This window comes from Callithrix jacchus, chromosome 5 (genome assembly GCF_049354715.1).
Source record: "Callithrix jacchus isolate 240 chromosome 5, calJac240_pri, whole genome shotgun sequence".
Lineage (NCBI taxonomy): Eukaryota > Metazoa > Chordata > Mammalia > Primates > Cebidae > Callithrix > Callithrix jacchus.
This window is the reverse complement of record NC_133506.1, coordinates 57,964,015-57,987,902: the sequence shown is the minus strand read 5'-3', so window position 1 is coordinate 57,987,902 and position 23,888 is coordinate 57,964,015. Positions and strand designations below refer to the sequence as shown.

The following is a 23,888-nucleotide window of genomic DNA, read 5'->3' as shown; positions in this document are numbered from 1 at the left end:
ATCAGCCTGCAGAGAATGAGGACATACAGGCTCAGTGGCTACTATGTGCCCGACTCTAACAGCCAAAAGACCCCTAAATGTGTGGGTCACATTCATGGCCATTCACGTGCCTGGACAGGGCCTAGTGGACGGCCAGGAAATGGGTCTTGGATGGTTCCACGAATGAACAAAGGAGCACACAAACGAATGGCTGTAGAGGGACTCCAACCTCCAGGGACATCCACCCTCCTCCTCCTCTTCCAGCCTTCCCTCCATCTCTGCCTGAGGTGCAGGTGCAGTGCCAGGGGGCCCACAATGTGGCCTGGAGTTCAAGGTAGGAGGCTGCGGGCCCAGGGGTGCCGCCTTCCCCCTGGGGACCCAGCCACAGGCACAGCCTGCAAGGGCCCCTCTGTCCTGTATCACCAAGAACTGCACACGGCGGGGTGGGGTCCCTGGCCGATCAGGGAGGACAGGCAGGCTCGAGCACTGGGCTCAGGGCAGGAGGGCACTTGGCATCACCCAGGGAGGAACTCAAGGGCGAGCCAGTGGTGTTGGACAGGAGCTTTTATTGAAGCAGCCGTGCATAGCAGCAGCACAGGGGCCCCTCCTTGTGAGGCAGGTCTCCCCATAGGCAGTGAGACCAGAGCAGCAGCTCAGAGGTGGCGCTGCACTCGCATGCACTCTCGAGGCTGCAAGTTCAAGATCAAGGCACCAGCTCGGTCCGTGTTCAGAGAGGACTCACTTCCTGGTTTATAGACAGCACCATCTCAGGTCCTCACGTGGTGGAAGGGACAAGGGACCTCCCTGGAGCCTCTTGTGGAAGGACGTTGACCCCCTCAGGAGAGTGGCAGCCTCATGACCTCGTCATCCCTCACAGGCCCCGCCTCCTGACGTCATTGCCTTGGGGGTTGGGATTTCAAAGAGAATCAGAGAACATCCAGACCACAGCACAAAGCAGCTACACGTGTGCACGCACGGATGCACACACATACAACACACGCACACACATGTACAACACACAGGCGCAACACAGGCACACACACAACACAGGCACATGCACAACACAGGCACACACACGAAACACAGGCACACACGAAACACAGGCACACACAACACAGTCACACACAAAACAGGCACACACAACACAGGCACACACATGAAACACAGGCACACACAACACAGGCACACACATGAAACACAGGCACATACAACACAGACACACATGAAACACAGGCACACACAACACAGACACACACGAAACACAGGCACACACACACAACACAGGCACACACAAGAAACACAGGCACACAAAACACAGGCACACACACGAAACAGGCACACACAACACAGGCACACACACGAAACACAGGCACACACAACACAGACACATGAAACAGGCACACACAACACAGGCACACACATGAAACACAGGCACACACAACACAGACACATGAAACAGGCACACACATGAAACAGGCACACACAATACAGGCACACACACGAAACACAGGCACACACACGTGCAACACACAGGTGCATCATAGGCACAAACGCACACACAGCATACATATTTGCAACACATGCACACACACATGCTCACATGCACACATGTGCAACACACGTGCACACACATGTAACTCATGCACATACGGGCACACATGCACAAGACATGCACATACACATGCTCACACATGTGCACAGTCCCCACACAGGTACACACCAAACACGCCAGCAGCAAGCAGACCCCATTCACAAAGGGCCCAGCCAGGAGCAGGGAGGCAGCCTGAGGAGGGGCCGGCCAGAGCTGGAGTGGCCCCCTGCTGACCACAACCCCCTCCCCAGAGCCCAGCCCTGAGTGGGAGGGGATCGTGGGGCCAGAGATGACCCAGCCCTCATCCCAAGCCCAGAGCTGGGCCTCCAGACACCAGCAGGGGCTTTTTGGGGGAGCAGGAAGTCCGTCTTCCCCTCGAGGCAGGGCTGCAGCCCAGGCCCCCAGGCTTCCTCCTCTGAGCCATGTGCATTCCTGGGTCCACTTGGGTGCCCTGAGGATCGTGGCCCTAAGGACTCGGGAACCCCCGCTGTGCTTCTGTGTGGAGCTCAGACAGGCTGAGAATGAGGGAGGTGGGAGGAGGGAGTGGGGAGGGGTCATGGGTAGGACACGGGGGTGGGGCATGGGGGTCAGGGCCACGCTCTTCCCCACGAGTACAGCTACAGCGTCACCATCCAGGGAACACACATGTGAGACCATAGTGTGAGGCTGCTCTAGCACCTGTCCCCCAGCCCATCTGCCCCCTTGGGCTCCACCTGGTCAGGGACACCAGCCTACCTGGAGACCAGAGAAGGCCACTCACTGAGCACACGCAGACCCCGAGCAGATGGGCAGACCAGAGGCCACCACCTGCCCAGTCCCCCGCAAGTGGAAGGCCCACTGTCCCAGGCAGGGTGGGACATGCTGGGTGGGTCGCTTCCAATAGCAGCTGCTGGATTTCCGTCCACTGGGCTTGGCACAGACAGGCCTTGAACTGATTATCCCCAATTTATATACAGAGAAACCAAGGCCAGAAAGGGGACCGCCCATGGGAGCTGAGTTATGAACAGCAGGGGGGACCACCTGGGTCAGAGGCTCTACCACCTGTCCCAAGCTGCAGACTTGGCACACCTGCTCACTCCCTCATGCAGCCCCCCACCCGAGCACCCCTGCAAGCCCACACCCTCCCTGCCCAGGCCCTTCGTGTCCAGGCCCCAGCCTGGACTCTCGGTGCTGACAGCTTGGCTCCCACTGCAGCAAGGCCACCTCCTGCGATTATAAGGAAACAATCCCATCCCTTGTGCCTGCAGACCTGACCTGTCTGGCCACTTTCTGAGAGCCGGCGGGACCTGCCTGGCGGCTCGGGCAGGCTCTGCCTCCTTTCTGCTCCTGGCTGGGAGAATCACAAACCTGCCAGGCGGGTTTGGCCAAAATCATGTCTTGCTGCCTGTGCAAGCTCTCTCGCCACTCACTGCTCTCTCTCCCAGTGGACAGCGTGGGGGCTCGGCACAGAGGTCCACGGAGGTCGAGGCAAGGCCAGGGGCCATGTGAGTACCGGGGACCCCAGGGACAAGCAGCTAAGCAGCGGGTGGACTGGGCTCCCTGGCTGGGGCACTCACCAGGGAGGCTGGAGGCCCAGCTGAGGCTCTTGAGAGGAGGGCCATGGGGGTGGGTGGGACGGGACGCCTTCCCTATGGGATGGCACAAGGCTGTTTCCGCTCCAGGGACCTAGCAACAGAGAGAGTTCAGTGGGCTTCCCAGGCCAGGAGCTGGGGGCAAAGAGGCCAGGCCTGGTCTCGCACCATGACCCAGGAAGTGTCCCTAGTCTATTGAGGGGCTTGGGGGATCGGGGATGGGCTGCTGGCCTCACCCTCCACCCTGGGCCTGCCCCGCCCCACCATCCAGGTTCGAAAGAGCATACCTGGGCGCAGCCACGGGGGTGAGGGAGGTGCCAGGGTGCAGAGCCCACAGCTGGGTGCTGAGCAGGGGGACTCCTCTGCCACTGTGTCTGTGGGGAGGCAGCCATAAAGGCAGACCTTGCTCCACCCCCTCCCCCATGGCCAGGCCTCAGGGAGGCAGCTGGCGGGCAGGAGAGCAGCCTGGCCCACCTCCGGGAGGGAGTCAGGTTGCAGGGCTGCTGTTACCTGAGCGGCAGGGACACCTGCTGCTCTGTGCATGTGTGCACGCAAGTGCATGGGGGGGCACAAGTCTGTGGGATACATGCGTGCATGTGCACACACAGAATGCGCATGGCAGCTGTGTGCACAGCAGGGGAGGGTGTCGGCGGCGATGCTGGGCGTCTGCTTTTTGGACCAGTGTGTGCTCTCCAAGTTAGGATGCCGCTGTCCATGTGTGTGGGTGTGGGTGTCACTCGTGTGCACATGTCTGTTGTGGGTCTCTGTGTCTGGAGGACATCAGAAACTGCACTGGCAGAGACATCTCTCTGGACATACCCCCCACATCCCCCGACCTGAACTGGCCTGGGAGGTCACAAAGAGGCCCTGGCTGTGTTCTGGCTGTGTACTTGCACGCTGGGGACAATGGACAGGTGACCTCTGAGCCTCAGCTTCTTCCTCTACAAAGTGAGGGTTGCCTCGGCCACACCATGGGCAGGTGTGAGGCAGCTCCACTCCCAGGCTGTTCCTGGCTGCCTGGCCCTGATCTGGCATTGGGGCACCCACCAGGTGCCAGGTCCCTTGACAGCCCCCAGGAGCCTGGGTCAGAACTGACCACTGCCGTCTGTGCTACAGAGGCATGGCCAGACAAACTGAGGCATGGCCAGACAAGCAACCTGGCCAAAGTCTCCATGGGAGAGACTTTGCCCATTACCGCAGAGGGTGGGAGGAGACTTGGAGGCCATGTCCAGGCCCAAATCTTGCCCTACCTGCTCATCTCTGATCTGATTCATTCTCTAAACCGGTAGAATGAGACAATCAGCACTTCATCCAAGGCCAGGTGGTCCCCAACCACATGCGTGTGTCCAGCCTGGCTATGCAATTGGTGCTCCATGGGGCTAGGCAGGATGTGGACGGGGACAGAGACAGGTTGAGGTGCAGAGGGCACCGCTCTGAGCTTGGCTTCCTCAGCAAAACTGCAGGATGGTTTCAGTGCCCATGCAAGTGGAAAAAAAGCCTGGGCATGGTGCTCAGCACAGACCAGCATGAGAGGAGCATCAGCTACTGCCACTGCCACTGCCACTGCCATTGCCACTACCACCACCACCATTGTCACTGTGATTGCTACTGCCACTGTTACTGCCACTGCTACTGCCACTACCACTTCCACTGCTACTGCCACTGCCACTACTGCCACTACCACTGCTACTGCCACTACTGCTGCCACTATCACTACCACTGCTACTGCCACTGCCATTGTCACTGTGATTGCCACTGCCACTGCTACTTCCACTGTTACTGCCACTGCTACTGCCACTACCACTGCCACTGCTACTGCCACTGCCACTACTGCCACTACCACTGCTACTGCCACTACCACTGCTACTGCCACTAACACTGCCACTGCTACTACCACTGCCACTGCTACTGCCACTGCCACTACTGCCACTACCACTGCTACTGCCACTACTGCTGCCACTATCACTACCACTGCTACTGCCACTGCCATTGTCACTGTGATTGCCACTGCCACTGCTACTGCCACTGTTACTGCCACTGCTACTGCCACTACTGCCACTGCTACTGCCACTGCCACTACTGCCACTACCACTGCTACTGCCACTACTGCCACTACCACTGCTACAGCCACTACTGCCACTACCACTGCTACTGCTACTACCACTGCCAATGCTACTGCCACTACCACTGCCACTGCCACTACTATTGCTATTGCTACTGCCATTGCCACTGTCACTGTCACTGACCACCACTGCTGCTACTGCTATTGCCACTGCCATTGTTACTGCCACTGCTGCTGCCACTACTGCTGCCACTGCTACTGCCACTGCCACTGCTGCAGTGTCACCATTGCTCCTGGATAGGTGGGCAGTCACTCAGATGGACACACAGACAGCCCAGGTCTCAGAGACGGAGGGTACCCGGGTCCAGCTCAGCACTCCTGCCCTAAAGGGCCTGCTGGGGAGCAGTGGCTGGGGTGAAGAGCAGCCAGCCTGACAGACATCCTTGAGCCCTGGTGCCCAGCGGCTCCTCCAGTTGAGTGCCCTGGGAAGGCGGGGAGCCCAGTGATGCCCTGATGCCACCTGCTTAGAAAACAGAAGCCCAGGGGCCCGGTCTCCCAGAGGGCAGGGCAAGAGCAGGCAGCATTGTGGGCTTTGCCACTCGGCCAGATGATGCCCAGTCCCACCAGGGCCATGGCTGGGCCTGTGGTTCCCTGGCCTGTGTGTGGGAGGCAGGTGGCACCTCCCCTGGGCACAGCCACAGAAACACTGTTAGCCTGGTGGAGTCCCTAGTGAGCGGCTGTCCAAGGATGAGGAGGAAGCTGGACCTCTGCCCTGAGGGTGGGGAGGGCCACGTCCCCCTGCACAAAGTCTTTGTGGCAATGGGACTTGACCTTGTCCAAGTGTGGAGGGTCCTGCCATCAGCACTGCTAGACCCCTGGGGACCCACATGAGGGAGGCGCAGGTGAACTCAGGGTCTCCCTCTGCTGCTCACTGAGACTCCTGTCCCCGGAGCTCGTGGCCAAGCAGGCATCACCTGCTAGGAGCTTCATGACAGCCTGACACAGGGGCAGGTGAGCTGTCACCCCCAAGCGAGGACACAGGTTCAGAGAGGAAAAGCAACATGCCCAAGGTGGCAGAGAGAGCAGACCGGTCCCAGAGCCTCCCCAGGGCTGTAAACTGGGAAGCCCACACCATTAGCCCCCTGCACAGACAGACTCTCCAGCCAGCACCCTTCAGGAGTGCGACCCTGCCCCCCGCCCCAGCCAGCTCCGCATGGGGGGGTGCACCCTCTCTGCTGCGGCTCTGAGAACCCATCGGGTGGGATCAACAATAGCAAACCTCTACCCTCTGAGCGGCCACTCCAGAGGACCCTAGGAGGGTGGGTGGGGGCCCTGGGGGACAGGCAGAGCCCACAATGGATGTTCGTTCCCTGGGTGAGGACACGAGGTAGAAGGTGGTCTGCAAGCCTCAGGCTCCCGTGGAGGGCTCTCGTGGGCCCTGTTGGGGGATAAGAGGCACTGGTTTACTGGATTCGCTCTGTTCCATCCTGGTGAGAGCAGCACGCTGCCCTACGGTTGTAGGAGCAGTCCCTGGAAGGCGCAGGAGTCCCCAGAAGGCGCAGATGCTGGCGACAGTAGCACCTCATGCAGGAGGCTGGTGTGGGCCTGGGTGAGCCGAAGCCCAGCCCCGCTCTTGCTAGCTTTGACCGTGAACCAGACCCCACCTCTGGGTTGTGTTACCAGTGGCAAAATGGAGCAGAGGGTGAGGCATGGTGGAGTGAGGGTGGTGTAGACCAGGGGCAGCCACGTGCCCCTCACACCTGTCCCTCCCACGGCCCGGCTGAGAGCCGCTGTTGGGACCACAGCTGACCAGCCTGCTCTCCCCCTGCCCTGCTCCTTCCAAGGGGCCTCAGCACCCGCAGAGAGCCTCCAGCCTGGACTTCCAGAGTGGGAGGGCTGCGGTGGGAGGAGTGGCTGAGGATGACCCTGGACCAGAGCTCAGGTGTCTCATCCAGCCATGTGAAGCCCGCATGAACCGAAGCCCCTTCCCTCCCCCTCCCTGCCCCTCCCCCTTCACACTCTGGCAGGCTTGTTCCCCTTCACAGCCCTACTGCAGCCCCCACCCAGGCCTGAGCGAGACCTTCCTTCCCAGTTCCCCTGGCTCATTCCCCTAGCTGCCCTCGGCAAGCCGGATAAACCCAGAGAAGGCAGACTTGGGGAAAAAAAGCCAGCCCCATTGACCCCCCTGCTGACCTCTGGCATGAGGGTGCAGGTGCCCGTCTGAGTAAATTTCTACAATCCCGGTTCATTTTGCTCACAGCTGCCAACTTCTCCCCAAAATCACCAGGCTGGCAACCTCCCTCCCTCCCCTCCCTTCCCAGAGCTCCTCGGCACTCCAGGAGGGTGGAAGCTGGGACTAGAGCTGCCCCAGAGGTGGCTGGAAACCAGGAGACTGATCCTGGCCACCCTGCATCTCTGTCACCTGCTGGTCCTGAAGGAAGTCCCCCCAGCCCTAGCTAGACACTGTCACTCAAGGGCCCAGTGGCCTTGCCCAGGCCCACTCCCACTCTGGGCCTCTGGGAAATGAGGGTCCCTTGCAGGGTGCCCCAGCAGCCCTGCCTGTCTGCGCTATCCCCTGCCCAGCATGATGGGGACTCTTCCTGCTGTCCTTTGGGGACCTTGAGAGTGGCAGCCAGGTGGAGCCTGCAGTTGGGGCGGTGGGACACAGGAAGGAGCCTGTGAGTAGGAGGCTCTGCATGGTGATGACGTCACTGGGAAGGAAGCCCACCTCTTGCCTGGACCCCCAAGGCCTATCCAGAGCCCGCAGGCACCATGGGCTCCCTTGGGTAGCTCCTTTATGGGCGTCAGCCCAGCCCACATGGCAGGTGCTGGGGGCCGGGGAAGAGCGGCATGTTGGGCGGGGCCGGGTGCAATTTCAGGAGCTGCAGCTCAGCCCCTTCCTGGCCCTCCTCGGCTACTTGAGCCTAGGGAAGCCCTGGCTCCGGTGCCTTCCTCCCAGGGGGCCCTTGGCCAGGAAAAGTCAGAGCAGCCGGGCACACCAGAGCCATGGGGAAGACGCCCCAGTCCACACAGGCGGAGCACACAGGACCCACAACCCCAGGACCCACCGGGCACCACGCAGATCCCACTTCCCACTGGGTGACTGAGACGGGGGCCTGATGTGTCTGCGCCTCCGTTTTCGCATCTGGAGAGGGGCTTCATGGTGTGGTCGAGATTCCATGGCTGTCGTGAAGGTCTCAGTGTGTATGGAGTTTGGGAAACGAGGCCAAAACCACTGATGCTGGCCACGTGACCAGCATCCCATGGAATCTACGGTGTCCCCAGCCTCTGGAGCTCAGCGTCCTGTTGGTCCCCTTCCCTGGCACTGGCCTCCTGCCCAGGAGGCTCCAGGTCTTCCTCATCCCAGCATCCCTCACCCGCCCAACACAGAGCAGCCGACTGTCACCCCCACCCCCTCCGAGGGTGGCTGGAGGTCCCAGAGCCCAGCTGGGTCTGCGGACTGAGCCTCTGGAGCCCAGCATCCTGGAGCCCCGCCCCCCACACAGCCCACCAGCCCTGTCAGGGGCCCTCAGGGGTGCTGCGGCCACCTCCAAACACAGGCCACACTCTGTCCCACACCCCTCACTGCCCCACCAGACCCAGCACTAACGCGTTTGACAACAGCACATGGGCTCAGCAGGAGTCAGGAGACTCTCCTGCCAAATGGCTCCAGTCACCATCCCCTCCCCAGGCCCTGCAACTTCTCTCTGGGTCCAAGGCCTGCCTCCCTGAGTCAGAGGCACCCACCACCCCAACTTTCAGGGGCCCAGGGCAAGTGCCTCTTTCTGTGTTCGATGTCCTCTTACGTTTGGCTTGGGTGGCTTGGCCACGCTGGGATGGGCATGGGCTGGGTGGCTGCCATTCCGCCCATCATGGGACAGGATTTGGGGGCCCGTTTGGGATGGCTGTGTAGAGTACTGCTGCAGATAGCACCCTTGTGTGGCGTCTTCAGGCTGACCTTTGAGAACCCAGATGCAGCCACGGCTGCTCCCGTCTGTGACCCGCTTGGGCTGGGCTGGCTGTGGCGAGGCCTTGGGCGTGGCCTCCAGCTGCAAGCTGGAAGTTAGGTTTTGAGCAGAGCAGTGTGCATCTGAACAGAGACCAGAGCTTCCCAGGGACGGCCACCCTGGAGAGTGGTCCTGGAGGGGCTGGGGGTAGGCAGGGGTTTCAGGGGAGGCTGAGTGGGAGGCCAGGCAGGCAGGCAGGGAGGAGGCCCACACAGATGTTCAGGTGATACACCAGCGGTTCTGCAGCAGGTTGTGCACGAACACACATGCACACTAGCTTGAGTGCACACACACAGGGTAAAAACACATGCACACACGGCACACACGTGCACACTGGCTCCAGAGTGCACACACACAGCACACACACCCAACACTGGCTTCACACGCCCAACACACACGTGCACACTGGCTCAGGCTTCACACACACAGCACACACACACCCAACACTGGCTTCACACGCCTGGCACACACGTGCACACTGGCTTGGCTGTACACACACAGCACACATACACCCAACACTGGCTTCACACGCCCAGCACACACATGCACACTGGCTCAGGCTTCACACACACAGCACACACACCGAGCACACACACACCCAACACTGGCTTCACACACCTGGCACACACTTGCACACTGGCTTTGGCTGTACACACACAGCACACACACAAACACTGGCTTCACACGCCCAGCACACACGTGCAGACTGGCTCAGGCTTCACACACACACACACACACACACACACACACACACACACAGCACACTGCCCCTCCCAACCAAGTGACTCGGAAGCCACCGGGTGCAGAAGTCTGAACCGTCATGGTTACAGTGTCACAAACACTGGCTTGCAGATGCCCGGCCACTTGACCAGTATCGCAACCTCCCAGGCCTGGAGGCCAATCTGTGGGAGGAGGGGTATGTCAGGGGAGGACAGGCACACAACCCCCACAAGCTCACTCCATCGGCCCTGCCTGGGAGCTCTCCAGGCCACTGGGAATTTGGAAAGGCCTGGGAGGGTTTGAGGATGAAGGCTCCAGCCCCAGGTCCCCAAGCTGAGACTGCAAAGGCCCCTCGGCCCCTTCATTCTGGCCTCAGTCTGTGAGGCCACAAGATATCCACTGCCTACCAAGGATCTCCTGGGATTTGTGGGTAGGGGAGGCAGGAGGGAGGGAAGGAGCCGGTGACCAGCTGTCTTCTTCAGAGTGGCTCCTGCCCCTTCCTGGCCCCCTCCAGCCTCTGCATGTGGGAGCTGCTTTCTTGGGCAGAGGGTGTCCCTGTGGCTGTGTCCCCACGTGCTGCATCTGTGTGTGTATCTGTGTATCTCTGTGTCTGCACATACTTGTGTCTGCGTGTGCCCATGTTTATGTGTTTCTGCGTGTGTCTGTGCTGTGTGTGGGTATGCCTGTGTGTGTACATGTGTGTTGTGTGTCTCTGGGTGTGTGCATGTGTGTTGTGTGTATACACACTCTGTGTGTGCATGTCTGTCTTTGTGCATGTGTGTTGTACATGCTGTGTCTTTTGCATGTGTGTGCATGTGTGTTGTATGTGCATGCTATCTGTGTGTTGTGTGTACCCACTCTGTATGTGCATGTCTCTTTGTGCATGTGTGTTGTGTGTGCACACGCTCTGTGTGTGCATATCTGTCTTTGTGCATGTGTGTTGTGTGTGCACACGCTCTGTGTGTGCATGTCTGTCTTTGTGCATGTGTGTTGTGTGTGTACACGCTCTGTGTGCATGTCTGTCTTTGTGCATGTGTGCTGTGTGTGTACACGCTCTGTGTGTGCATGTCTGTCTTTGTGCATGTGTGTTGTGTGTGCACACGCTCTGTGTGTGCATGTCTGTCTTTGTGCATGTGTGTTGTGTGTGCACACGCTCTGTGTGTGCATGTTTGTCTTTGTGCATGTGTGTTGTGTGTGCACACGCTCTGTGTGTCCATGTCTGTCTTTGTGCATGTGTGTTGTGTGTGCACACGCTCTGTGTGTACATGTCTGTCTTTATGCATGTGTGCTGTGTGTACATGCTTGTGTGTGCATGTCTGTCTTTGTGCATGTGTGTTGTGTTGTACATGCTCTGTGTGTGTCTTTTGCATGTGTGTGCATGTATGTTGAGTGTACATGCTATCTGTGTACGCGTGTGTGTGTATGCGCCTGTGACAGGATCAAAGCCTCCATGGCACTGGAAGGGGGCAGAGATTCCAGGAGGGGACTGAGTCCAAGGGTCCAGGTGAGAGGGACAGAGGCGCTGTGACAGTGGTGTTGGGGCAGGGACATGGACGGCAGCATGGTCGGGTCTGCGGGCTCTTGCTGGTGAGGCCTTGGGCAGGTGTTACCAGCACCATCCGGCTCTCGCCAGGTTTCCCTGTCCCTCCACTGAGGTGCCACGGGACAGGGTTTATGTGGGAACAGTTCAGGCACTGATGGGCCGGGTACCTGGGGAGGACTGGGTGGCTCAGAGGAGCCAGCATTCACCCCAGATGCTCCCTGGCCCCTGCAGCCCCTCCCACACGGCAGCCAGCACCCTGCCCTCTGCATTGGTCCACAGCAGGGGAGGAAGCCGCACAGTGTACCATCTCTGCACCTGCCCATGGGGTTCAGGGGCCTCCAGCCCACCTCCCGGGGATAGCCCCTCCATTATGTCAGGGTCCTGCTCCACACAGATGCAGGGAACCCCAGTCCTCTCTGGACTCCACAGCCCATGGGCCCTTCCTGAGTGGGTCCCTGTCCCCACTTCTTCCTCTTCAGGATGGGCGCAGAGGGACAGTAGAGGCTGCAGGCGTCCCACACCTCCAGCGCAGAGGGGCCACAGGGAGCCATGGAGAGCTTCATGGAGTCGCTGAACAGGTTGAAGGAGATCCACGAGAAGGAAGTCCTGGGTGAGGGGCCAGGGCAGATGCCGGGCCGGGGAAGAGTCTCGACAGCCTTCACCTAAGGGCCGGACAGGTCAGGGTGCACCCATGAATCACCTCTAATTCCCAACAAGCCAGAGGACAGACCCCATCTGTTTGGCCCAGACAGGGGAGTCCTGACCCAAGGCCCAGAGCTACAAGGTGGCCAGACACCCGCCCTGGGCCCCACAAGTGCTGCCCTCACACCGAATGTCCTCACACCACTCCCAGAGTGTGGCCCCGAGGGGAGGGGCACTCTCAAGGGTTGCCACCAACACCTCACAGCCACCTGCCACCCACAGGCCCCACACTGCACATGCTGTGTTCTCCCTGGGCCGGCTTCTAGTGTGGCAGAAAGAAATGTCCACCCTGGCAGCCTGCTGAGCTCACCAGGGTAGACACCGCTGCTTCCAGAAACAGGAGCTTATGGCTTATGGCTCCCACCCGGAGCACGTCAAGGCACTGAGCTGCAACTCTTCTCTTCCCTCTAGGACACGCCCCGGGCCCCATCCCTGTCCACCTCCCCCACCAGGGACACGCCTGCACCCCCCAGCCCCTCAGTCCAATCCCAGGGCTGGCACCTCCCCATGGTGTTTCCACTGAGCACCCACGCCCACCTGGAGGTCCAGGGACCTGGCTGCTTCCTAGACAACCAAGAGAGGTGGGGCTGCTGGGCCGAGCCTCCCCAACGCCCGCCCCAGTCCCAGGCTAGCCCAGCCTGGGCTGGATCCCCAAGGATGGGGTCTGGTGAGGTCTGCCCCAAAAGCTCATCTATTTCAACGCTGTGACACACACACACACACACACACACACACACACACACACACACACACAATGGTCCCTCTCAGTCCCTCTGCCTTTCATAAGTGGCTAGTCATTCATGGCACTGGGGCCCCTGCCCACCCCCAGATAGATGTCAGAGCCAGAAACCCTAGGGGAAGCGACAGATGCTGGATCAAGACCACGGAACCTCAGGCAGCCCCAGACCTGGGTACAGACAGGCCCACCTGGCAGGGGAGCCTTGGGGAGTCAGGCAGGGCTTCCCCGGGGTGCAGGGGACAGGACTGCTACATTGCAGCTCTGCCCAGACCCGGTGGTGGGAGGCTTCAGGGAAGGCAGCAGCTGGGCCTGACCCCCTGTGACTCTGCTTGCTCCCCTAGGCCTGCAGAATAAGCTTCTGGAACTGAACTCAGAAAGGTGCCGGTGAGTCAGGCCAAGCAGGGGCCCTCCCCGAGGGGGCCACAGGGGCCATTTCATCCCCCTGAGGCATGGTTGTGCCAGCACTGCCACCATCCTATGGTGCAGAGGGGAAACGGAGGCTCAGCGTGAGGGCAGGAGGGAGTCACTTGTCCAAGGTCACACAGCAAGCAGGCAGGGAAGCCAAGACTTGAACCCGAGTGCATTGGCCTCCCAAGAGCAGGGCAAGCCCCCTACTCGGGCCTCTCCCACCCAAGGGTCATGATCAGAATATCAACAGTACGTTGGTGATGAGCTGAGGTCATGTCTGCCATATACTGGCGGGCAGGAAGGCTCCCCATGTTTCAGGCTCCCCATGTTCCGAGCTCATAGACCCAGCTGTGGCTCTGCCTGCACCACAGCGATAAAGTGGTGCATGGACAAGACAGATGTCACAGCCCAGGCACAGTGGCTCACACCTGTAATCCCAGCACTTTGGGAGGCTAAGGCAGGTGGATCACGAGGTCAAGAGATCAAGACCATCCTGGCCAACATGGTGAAACTCCTGTTTCTACTAAAAATACAAAAATTAGCTGGGCATGGTGGTGCGCGCCTATAGTCCCAGCTACTGAGGAGGCTGAGGCAGGAGAATTGTTTGAACCCAGGAGGCAGAGGTTACAGTGAGCTGAGGTCTTGCCACTGCACTCCAGCCTGGCCCCTGGCGACGAAGCAAGACTCTGTCTCAAAAAAAAAGACAGACAGCACAGAGGGGCAGGCAGATGACTGGGGAGGGCTTCAGGTTAGGCATTGCCCCCACAGGGCCTGCTTCAATTGCAAGTCCCCACAGGGTCCAGACCCAGACCAAGGCTGTGGGTGCCAGAGGGCGCTAGCCCCAGGCTGGACGGTGGGGACGGCAAGATCCTCCCACTCCCCGCTGTTTCCCGCCACAGAGATGCCCAGAGGATTGAGGAGCTCTTTGCCAAGAACCACCAGCTCCGGGAGCAGCAGAAGACACTGAAGGAGAACCTGCGGGTGCTGGAGAACAGGTGGGCCTGGGAGGGTGCCTCACAGTATGGCCAGGACAGGGGGCTCCTCGAAGAATGTTCGGGAAACTCCAGGATACCCTGAACCAAGAAGGTTTCTCCATTACAGGACTTCTCCAGAGCCTTAAGTCAATTGTATTTTCAAGATTTCTACCCAAACTCAGTGGGACATGGGACATGGGGTGGGAAGAGGCCTGGGGCTCCACAGAAAAGGTTGGGAAGGGCAGATGCAGTCCCCAGCAGTGGGGCAGTGAGAGTCCCAGGCCCTCTGCAGCCTCCGTGCCATCCCTGACCCCCGCCTCCCCACCCTGCAGGCTGCGGGCCGGCCTGTGCGACCGCTGCATGGTCACCCAGGAGCTGGCCAGGAAGCGGCAGCAGGAGTTTGAGAGCGCCCACCTGCACAGCCTGCAGCGAATCTTCATCCTCAGTGAGTCCCGCCCGCCCGGCCACCAGGGTCCTCTCCCTCAGGGCCAGGCGACCCTGGAGCCTGCTCAGCCCGTGTAGGGGAGTGGGGAAAGGAGGCAGGGCCATCGGTCTCACACCACTGGGGGGACCTCACAACCCAATTTACAGACAAACATACACAGCCCGCAGCTGGCTCTGGCATGGCCCTCCCTCAACACAGCCTCGCTCGCCGGGGCTGCTGGCATCCCTTGCCCTCAGAGGGCATGACGTCCTCCCTGTGATGAGGACGTCCTGAGGCCCCAGTAGCCCTCCTGATGACCAAGGGCAAGCCCCCTTCCCTCAAGACCGCACTGCCCATTCAATGGCATCCAACCAGCCACTCATGCAGCCAGCATCCACTGCGCAACTGCTGCCTGCCAGGCCCCGGGCCACATGCTGGGGCTACTGCTGAGGGGCTTCCCTGGTGCTGTTATGACCCTACCCCTGACCCTGTCCCTCCCACCCCTGGCTGCTTTGCTAATCAGTGCCTTTTGCAGCCAACGAGATGAACACGCTGAAGGAGGAGAACGAAACCTTGAAGGAGGAGGTGAAGCGGCTTCAGGGGCTGGGGTGAGTGGGAAAGGGCACCGGGGCTCAGACACCGAACCCCTAGCACCCCCCAGCAGCACTCAGCGCACTTCCCTAGGGAACTGCCATGGAGGGCTTTCAGGCAGCATCAGGGGAGCTGTGTCCCCTGAGGTCACCCAGGAGGGGGCCCAGCTTTTCTGATCATCTGGGGACGTTGCTATCCTTCACCCTCACTGTCTTTACCTCCCCTCCAGAGATAGGCCCAAGCCCCCAGCCAAGGAGAGCACCTCAGATCCCCCCTCACCCCTGCTGTTCCCCTCCCCTGGCGGTTGGAAGGCCATCACAGAGAAGCCACCGGGAGGCCACGAGGAGGCTGAGGAAGACCACCAGGGCATGGGTCCACGGGGAGAAGGTGCTGTGGGAACTGGCTGGGGCTGAGGGACTGGGACCCCGCAGGACCAGAGACCCTTTGCCTGGGGCTGGACTGCTGTCCCTCTGAGCACCTCCCAAGCTCTCGACCCTGGCCTCTCCTCCCACAGAAAAGCCAGCGGGGCACAGGGTATCTCCAGTGGCCAAAATCTCCCCAGGTGCCACCCTGCCTGAGCCGCGGGCCCCAGACATGGTAAGGGCAGGAACCTAGAACCCACCAAGCACAGCTGGGTCAGTGCAGGCAGGAGGCTGGAGGAGACTGCACCCACAGCATGCCAGCCTCTCATGTGCCTCACCCCAGATGTGCCCCTCCTTCATCCTGGGCAGGAGCCACCGTGCTCCATCTGGCGTGGGTAGGGGTGCAGCTCTGAGAGGGTGGGTCCGGCAGTGAGCAGGGGCAGACTGGGAGCAGCCTAGGGCAGGCGGCAGAGGCCACGCTGCCCCCACCCAGGCTGACCCGCCCAGCAGAGGCCACGCTGCCCCTGCCCAGGCTGACCCGCCCATCCTCACAGAGCCCCCAGCGCATCTCCAACCAGCTGCACGGAACCATCGCTGTGGTTCGTCCTGGGTCCCAGGCCTGCCCTGCCAACCGTGGCCCCACCAATGGGACACCCCCACCAGCACTCACTAGAAGCAGCCCACCCAGCCCAGCATACGAGCGCAGCCTCCCTCTGGACAGGTGCCTTCCCACCCCAACCCCACCCAGAGTGGCCTTAGACCAGCTCTTCTCTCAGCCCCTGGTCCCAGGGCAGTCCCTTCGATTATCCCTCAGAGCCCCCAACCTTCTCTGGCTTGGCTCTTTCTGGGCACCCAGCCTGGAGCAGAGTTCCCATGTGGACACCTCCAGAGTGGCCAGGCCTGGTGTGGGGGCAGGGTATGGGGACATTGTCAGAGGACAAGTGGGGTGTGGAGGCTGGGCAGGTGGCCAGGACCCTCCAGGTGAGGAGCAGGGGGCTGATGTCCCTGCCAAGAAGACATGGAGGCCTCAGCACCGGCCCCGCCTTAGAGCCCAGACCACAGGCCACCTCTTCACAGCCTCTGAAGCAGGGCTGAGCCTCCCCTTCCTCCACTACTGGCCATGGGACCCTGCAGCTTGCTCCACCCCTCTAGGCCTCAGTTTCCTCGCCTGTGGAGTGGGGTGCCTGTTGTCTCTCCCCCTCAGGGCTCACTCGGACAGTCACGGCTCACCACAGCCTTGATCACGGCTTCTCTCTCACAGCTTCCTGCGGGCCTCCCGGCCCTCCACAGTGACCCACGAGGCCCTCAAGTGCTCCCCAAATGTGGACCGGCTCTGCCTCCTCAACTGCCCCCTGTCTCTGCACCTTGGGAGCCCCCGCAGCAGCCCCCTGGCCCCTGCTGAAGGCCCCCGAGACCCCCGACTCCAGGACCGGAAGGCCAGAGAAGGAGAGGCCTGGGAGGAGCCCACAGACCTGCTGGGGCTGCCCGGCTCCCTGGCAGGCATGCAGGACCTTCGCCTGGAGGGGGCGCTGCACCTGCTCCTAGCTCAGCAGCAGCTTCGGGCTCGGGCCAGGGCGGGCAGTGCCAGGCCAAGGGACCAGCCCACACCCAGGGAGACGCTACCCTCCCCACCAGTCGGCTTGGACTCAGAGGGCCCTGAGAGCGAGGGGGCCAGGGCCACTCCAGCCACAGCAGTCCTGCCTGGAGGGCGATACACACAGCCCGCCAGCCCAGGCCGCGCCCAGAGGACGGAGGCTACAGTCACACAGGACTGTGCCCCAGACAAGCCCCTGGACCTCTCGGATCGGGGCCGGGGCCGGGATGCCCCCAAGCCAGCTGGCCAGCCTGGGTCACTCAGCCCTACCACTGCCCACGCTCCTAGCCCCGAGCCACCCACCCAGTCCAGACCCCTGATTCGCAGCCCTCAGCCACTCAGCAATGGCACCAAGGGGACCAGAGCACCAGAGCAGGACGAGGCCAGCACTCCCACGGTAAGGAGCCCAGCCCCGGCTCAGACACCCCCTTGCCCCCACCCCTGGCTACCCTCTAGCCAGACCCTGGGCTGTTCTCTGCCCTCTGCCCAAGATGGTTCCCAGGGAGAAAGTAAGGCTGCCTCATTCACACTAGAAAGGGAAAGGGTGGCCCTGCCCAGCTGCAGCCCCAGGTGGGGTCCCATAGGCTGTCCAGGGCTGAGTTGGGGGCAGGGAAGTCTCCCAAATAAACTCAAGCCACGTACGTGCCTCCCCACAGGACCCCTCATGCCCATTTCCAGGGCCCCAGCTCGGCCTGTCCTCTCTAGGCAGGACAGGAGATGAAGACACAGGGAGGCCTCAGCCGCCTCCGCACCCACAACCACCTGACCCGGATGGCCACTCAGGTACAGTGAACACCTAGGGTCAGAATCCAGCTGGGAAGTGTTTTCCCCAAGGGGAGAGCGGGTGGTGGTCAGCGCCCACTGTGAGGGGTGTCTCCAGGCCCAGCAGGCAACCCCAGGCTCCTGGGCTTGGCTCTTCCACCCACAGACACAGGAGGAAGCTGAAAGCCCCACAGGAGCTTCTGGAACCACACTCAGTGAGGGGAAAACCACCCTAGCAATGAGGTCTGGCAGGCAGGCGGTGAGCCCCTCAGCAATCAGGGCAGGCAGGCAGTGAGCCCCTCAGACGGCATCCAAGCTGGGGGCAGGCACCCCAGCTGACAGGGACTCTGGGCCTGGGCCCAAACCCCAGTCTGCCTCCAGTCATCGGGCACCCTAGGGCAGGTCACTTGGCCCTCTGTGCCTCAGTTTCCCCATATGCAGAGTTGGCTCCACCCATCCTAGTCTGGCAGGCTCGGGAGACTCCCGGGGGGCACCAGTCTGGCCCGACCCACCCCCTGCATCCTTCAGGACCCAGCAAGGTTGAAGTGCCGAGTCCAGAGTCCGACGAACTAGAGGCAGACACACCAGGCAGCGAGGTGGGTCCCGGGCCACACACTCCGCAGGACTGGGAGGTGCTCCTCCCCGTGACCACACCCCCTTCTCCCCGGCCACACCCTCGGCAGGGCGGGAGGTGCTCCTCCCCCTGACCACACCCACTTCTCCCCAGGCTGGCCTGAGCTCCCAGACTGAGGCCACTACGTGCAAGCCCAGGGAGGGGCCCGGGTGCATCTGCGCCCAGGAGCACAAGCAGGGTCTGCCTCGGAAGAGGAAACGAGCCTCGGAGCCCGAGGACAAAGGTACAGACGGCACCGGGCAGGCTCGGGACAGGTGAAGGGACGGGGCCAGGGGAGCCGCGGCACCAACTTCTCCACAGTGCCACCCGCTCCTGGCTGCCTGGAGAATGGCAGCCTCAGAATGATGGAGCCAAAAATGAACCTCAAACCTCCCGAAACAAACCCTGAAGAGGACGGGGCTTGGCCGGGGGAGTCTTGCCTGTGCAACGGGTGACTGTGGCCCAGTGTCGGGTCCCTCCAGTCCGAGCCTCAGTCTCCTCGCCTGTAGGGAGCTGACATTTGGGTTCAGGAGATTTCAGTGAGAAGCGGGCAGGGGATGGTCATTGCTCCACTGTTGTCCTGGGAGGAAGGGTGTCCTGGTGCACAGGACAAGCCCCTGCCATGAAGGGCAGACCCCCAAGGCCTCTTGTCCACCTGTAGACAGGGGCAGCGCAGAGGGCATGTTTGCTCCCCCGGGGAACTGGGGATGGCTCCAGTGTTTGCCAAGGGTGGTGTCCTTGGGCCCAGCTCCTTCTGATAAGGCGGGCAGGTGCCTCAGCCCTGGTCCGAGGGTATCAGGATGACTTTTCACTTCCTGCTTTGGGCACAGTGGCAGCTCCAGCTCATGAGCGCCCATGAGTGCCTGTGAACACCTAATCGTGTGGCCCTGGTGTTGGTCAGGCAGGGTCCGCAGGCAGCCGGCAGGGTGGTGCCACCACCATGTGCCATTGTTGCTGCAGACGGAGTGGCCCAGGTCTGCCGGGAGAGGTGGTGGAGGCCAGCATGGCCTTATCGGAGGCACTTCCTGCTGAGTGGGTGGAAACATGGAAATGGCCCCAGGGGTGCAGCCTGTGAGCCAACCCCCCTGCCATCGCAGTGTGTTCCTACGTGAGCCAAGGCCAGGGATGCTGGCAGGGGCTCCTGAGACACCACAGTGGCACTCAGTGAGAGCAGGGCCCTGCCCAGCATGGGCACAGCTCAGGGCCACAGCCAGCACCCTTGTGCCTGTCGCCCCGAGAGAATGGATGCAGCTGTTGCTGCCTGTGGCCTCAGACCCTGCCCAGCAGACAGGATCATCACTGTTTGGCTGGTGCAGAGATTGAGGCTGAGAGGGGAGAGGTCACTTGCCTGAGGTCACAGGGCTGGAATCTGGGTCAGGATTCAAACCTTACCCATTCAGCTCAGAGCCTGAGCTCCCTGTGCCTCCAAAATGGCCTGGGCCCAGCATCTCAGCAGGATCCCCATCCCCGGACCATCGCAGGGACCAGGCGCCCCTCCCCTATGGCCCTAGCCCCGGGCCAGGCCCCCAGAGGCCACAGCCAGTATCCGGCCTGCCAGTATGACCTGGCTCCCTGCGAGGCAGCAAGGGGGCCTCTGGGGTCAGCACCTGTCTTCAGGGTCACACAATGGGGAGAGTGTTGTGACCCAATTCTCAGGGCTCACCGTCAGATCAGGCTACTCCTGGGCACTGCTTTCTGTAGGAACAAGGGTGGCCAGTGAAACCCCAGGGCTGGCCCTGGAGCACCCAGCTCCCTGTGCCCAGAGGAGGCCCAGGAGGCCCTAGGTGAGAGCCAGTGTCACTTCAAAGGAAGACACACAGGGCCACCCTGGCCCCTCCTGACCTCCAGCTGCTTCCCATAGCCTCCAAAAAGCCTTCCAGAGGGAGAAGGAAACTGACAGCTGCTGAGGGGCCCGCGAGCCCGAGGGACAACGAGGACCACAGTCCCTCCCCCAGCACCAGCCCCTGGGAGGAGACCTAGCCAGCCTGCACTGGCGTCCACAGCAAGCTGGGGCAGCCTCCACCTGCCCAGCAGGGCCTGGAGAGGCCACACCACCCAACCAGCAGACAGCCCCAGGGAGGGGACCCAGCCAGCTCCAACCGGCCCCACAGCAAGACCACCAAGGCCCAGAGAGGCCACACCACCCGACCAGCCGACAGGGACCCAGCCAGCCCAAACTGGCCCCACAGCAAGCCCACCAAGGCCCGGAGAGGCCACACCACCCAACAGGGACCCAGTCAGCCCAAACCGGCCCCACAGCAAGCCCACCACGGCCTGGAGAGGCCACGCCACCCAACCAGCAGGTCAGGAGAGGGGCTGGAGGACCAAGAGGGGTCTCAGGCTGGTGATTCACCCCTCCACCCTCCTGGGAAATGCTCTTCGGCCCCTCCCCGAGCCCAGCACCTGCTCCCTGGGAGTGCAGGACCAGGAGGCAGGATCACTCAGGCCCCACCCCTACTGTGCATTGCAGCTCTTCCCAGGCAGTGCCCACGCTCTGGGAGGCAATGGACCACCCGGCCCCCACCCCTGCCCACCATGCTCTGAGCACAGTCTTGGATACCCTCTCATGGGTTCTGGGCAAGTGAGCAGTGAGGGTGGAGGGAGGTGGTAGGCGGCGGAGCCCTCGAAGACAGGGGCCCCTGAATGCCAGAGAATAAACCCGTCAAGAACAACGTGTGTTTGGCAGGGCTGGGGTCAGCCGGGCCTCCTCCCGCCTGTGCCCCAGAAGGTGCCTGACTGCACCAGGGACCAGGGGGTCACCCCCTTGCAGGAGGGCAGAATGAAACCAGCTCCTCTGTGTTGTCTGCAGCAGGAAGGGACCAGGGTGCCTCGGGGAAGCACCTGACAACGGTGGCGGGCACGTGCATCTGTCCATCCTCACTAGACCCTGCCTGGCAGCCGCGGCGCAGCTCACCAGCACTTCACCAGGAGCACTCAGGGCTGTCTGCTCCTCTAGGGAGGACAGGTCTTGGTGCTCCCAGCACCATGGGAGGAGCTTAAGAAACAGATTCCTGGGCCCAACCCCAGAACCACTGAACCAGGACCTTGGAGGTGGGCCTGGAGTCTGTTTTAAGAAGCTCCCAGGGGTAGCTCTCCTAAACGTGAAGTTTAGTGGGCAAAGGAGCTGCAGCACCAGGTCATGGCCAGTGTTGGGGAATGGGGAGGAGAGCAGGTGTCCCTGGGAGGTCAAGGCAGGTGGCACCTGCAAGTGAATTTGGGTGCTGAGGGATGAATAGGAGTGTGCCAAGTAGACAAGGGGCTGGGATGTTATGGGAAGTTTGCTGAAACCCCAACTCTAGAAAAGTGGACAAGGATCGGTGGAAGAAAAGGTGGGGGCTCCGGAGGGGCCAGGCCATGGCGGAAACTGGGAAGTCAGCCTGAGGGCCAGGCCTGCAGTCGGGGCATCCAGGCAGAGCCCTGCACTTGACACCTGCTCACAGCTCATGATGTAAGCCAAAGAAAATCAGGAGTGACACTCATGAGCAGGGCCCTCTGTGGCCACAGCACCAAGGTGAGCTGGCATTTAAAACTCACTTGTCACAGGGACGGCAGGACACACTGAAACTCTGATGAGGCTCCTCTGCAGCCAAGCACCAAGGTGAGCCAGGCGTTTAAAACTCACACACCATAGGTATGGCAGGACATGGGCCCACGACGGGGCTGGGTGAGGTCTGGGCCACACTGGGGGTGTGGGCCTGGCTCCAGGGCACTGCCTTCCCACCTCCCACCTGCAGCCTGTGGCCTGAGAGGCAGGAGGGACTGAATTCCCAAGAGGGCAGTCCAGATGTGTTAAAGGTTGCTTTGAGTTCTCCAGAATCACATGAAACAAAAGCTGTGGGTCCCTACACGCCACCTGCAGGCCACCCATCGACATCCTGGGGAGCCTAGCAAGGGGGTTCCCCAGGCCCCAGAAGAGAAACCCATTCCTCCCTCAGCATTTCTCCCGGACCCTCAAAGTGAAGCTTAGCGGCAGCAAAGGAGAATCCACTGGGGCCTTCCCTCTTGCACAGCCGACCACCAGGGCCTGGCGCTGGTGCATAACTGACGCCTGCCTCCTGCCCTCTGCCCTCACTTGCCCCTTTCTGTTCTCACCTGGCACCAGACTCTGCAAGCCACGAGTGATTGGCCCACCCTCCCCTGTGAGTCCCCTCCTCCTGCTCACAGCCAGCAGGGAGGGAGGGATGGAGGACCTGCTGTGCGCCTGCGCCAGCCTAAGCACCTTACAGCGCTGGTCAAAGTCCCCATTCACGGGAGCCCCCAGACACACACAGGCAGCACCCCGTTCTGTGGATCCACAATCCGCAGCCACCCATGTGCCATGCCAGCCAACACAGTGACTCCCCCAGAGGGGTTATCAATGTGCAGTCTTTCTATTTCTTGGGAACCCACTCCCAGGAGTGCCTGCTGAGACACACCTGCTCCCCACCCAATACCTGGGCCCAGCCCCAAATTCTCCTGCACAGGACAGCTGCCCACTGTCCCCTAGGCCTGGCAGAGGCCTTGGAGGCCAACTTAGAAGGGCAAATGGAAAGGAAGCGGAGGGACTGTGTGCTGCATGAGCCTTCATGTGGCCCATGAAGGCCCACAGGAGAGAGAAGGGCGAGTGGGAGGTGGGGAGGGACCTGAAGGGCAGGGGCCCAAGCTGCAGGTGGTGATAAAGACCCTGTCTCGCCCATATGTTCACTGCTGTGTTGGCCATCATGCTGCCTCCCCACACTCCAGGCACTCTGGGGCCAGTGCTGTGCCTGTCGGTCCCACCCAGTCCCCAGCACCAGCACAGCAGAGACTGGGCATGTGGGGCAGGTGCCCAGTACTGCAGTGCATTTGCGGGCTGACCCTGGCAAGTGCCTGCCCTCCAGCCATAGCCCACCCCTTCACTAAGCCAGTTTCATCCTGACTATACTCTTAGGCTAAAATCATCATCCCTTCTTTAAAGATACATAAACCCACAAAAGAAAGTTGGAAAGAGCAGGCAGGGGGCACAGAGGTGAGTGCCAGGCCCCAAGTCCCTCCACAAAGATACAGTGGATTCCCCTCCAAAATGCGGGCAGGCTCCCAGGCCCCAGAGGCAGCTCCTGAGTGTCTGGGCACGGCCAGCTCGTGGCTTCTGAAGTCAAGGACACCTGGGGACAGAGAGGAAATAGGCCTGGGCACAAGGCAGGCTCAAGGTCACTTTGCTACTGCAGGAAGTGCAGAACTCTGCCCGCCCGGGGCTTCCATCCCAATCATGTGCCTTGTTCACTCAG

General features: G+C 61.3%; 1 protein-coding gene and 1 long non-coding RNA gene across 2 annotated transcripts; one reads left to right on the top strand and one right to left on the bottom strand.

Moving 5' to 3' along the window:
- Positions 1-761: 761 nt before the first annotated feature.
- On the bottom strand, positions 762-3,539 carry LOC108591713 (uncharacterized). Its single transcript, XR_001911552.4, has 3 exons — positions 3,429-3,539; positions 3,127-3,235; positions 762-879 (listed from the first exon to the last, which is right to left on the bottom strand). It is a non-coding gene; the product is annotated as an uncharacterized LOC108591713 (long non-coding RNA).
- On the top strand, positions 2,923-20,770 carry RBBP8NL (RBBP8 N-terminal like). Its single transcript, XM_035299118.3, has 14 exons — positions 2,923-3,054; positions 11,953-12,083; positions 13,256-13,298; positions 14,222-14,317; positions 14,629-14,741; positions 15,256-15,328; positions 15,541-15,698; positions 15,826-15,908; positions 16,228-16,394; positions 16,935-17,664; positions 17,924-18,050; positions 18,558-18,625; positions 18,757-18,886; positions 20,504-20,770. The coding sequence occupies exons 2-14, from the start codon at positions 12,023-12,025 to the stop codon at positions 20,620-20,622; spliced, it is 1,968 nt and encodes a 655-aa protein (XP_035155009.3). The 5' UTR covers positions 2,923-3,054; positions 11,953-12,022; the 3' UTR covers positions 20,623-20,770.
- The last annotated feature ends 3,118 nt before the right edge of the window (positions 20,771-23,888 follow it).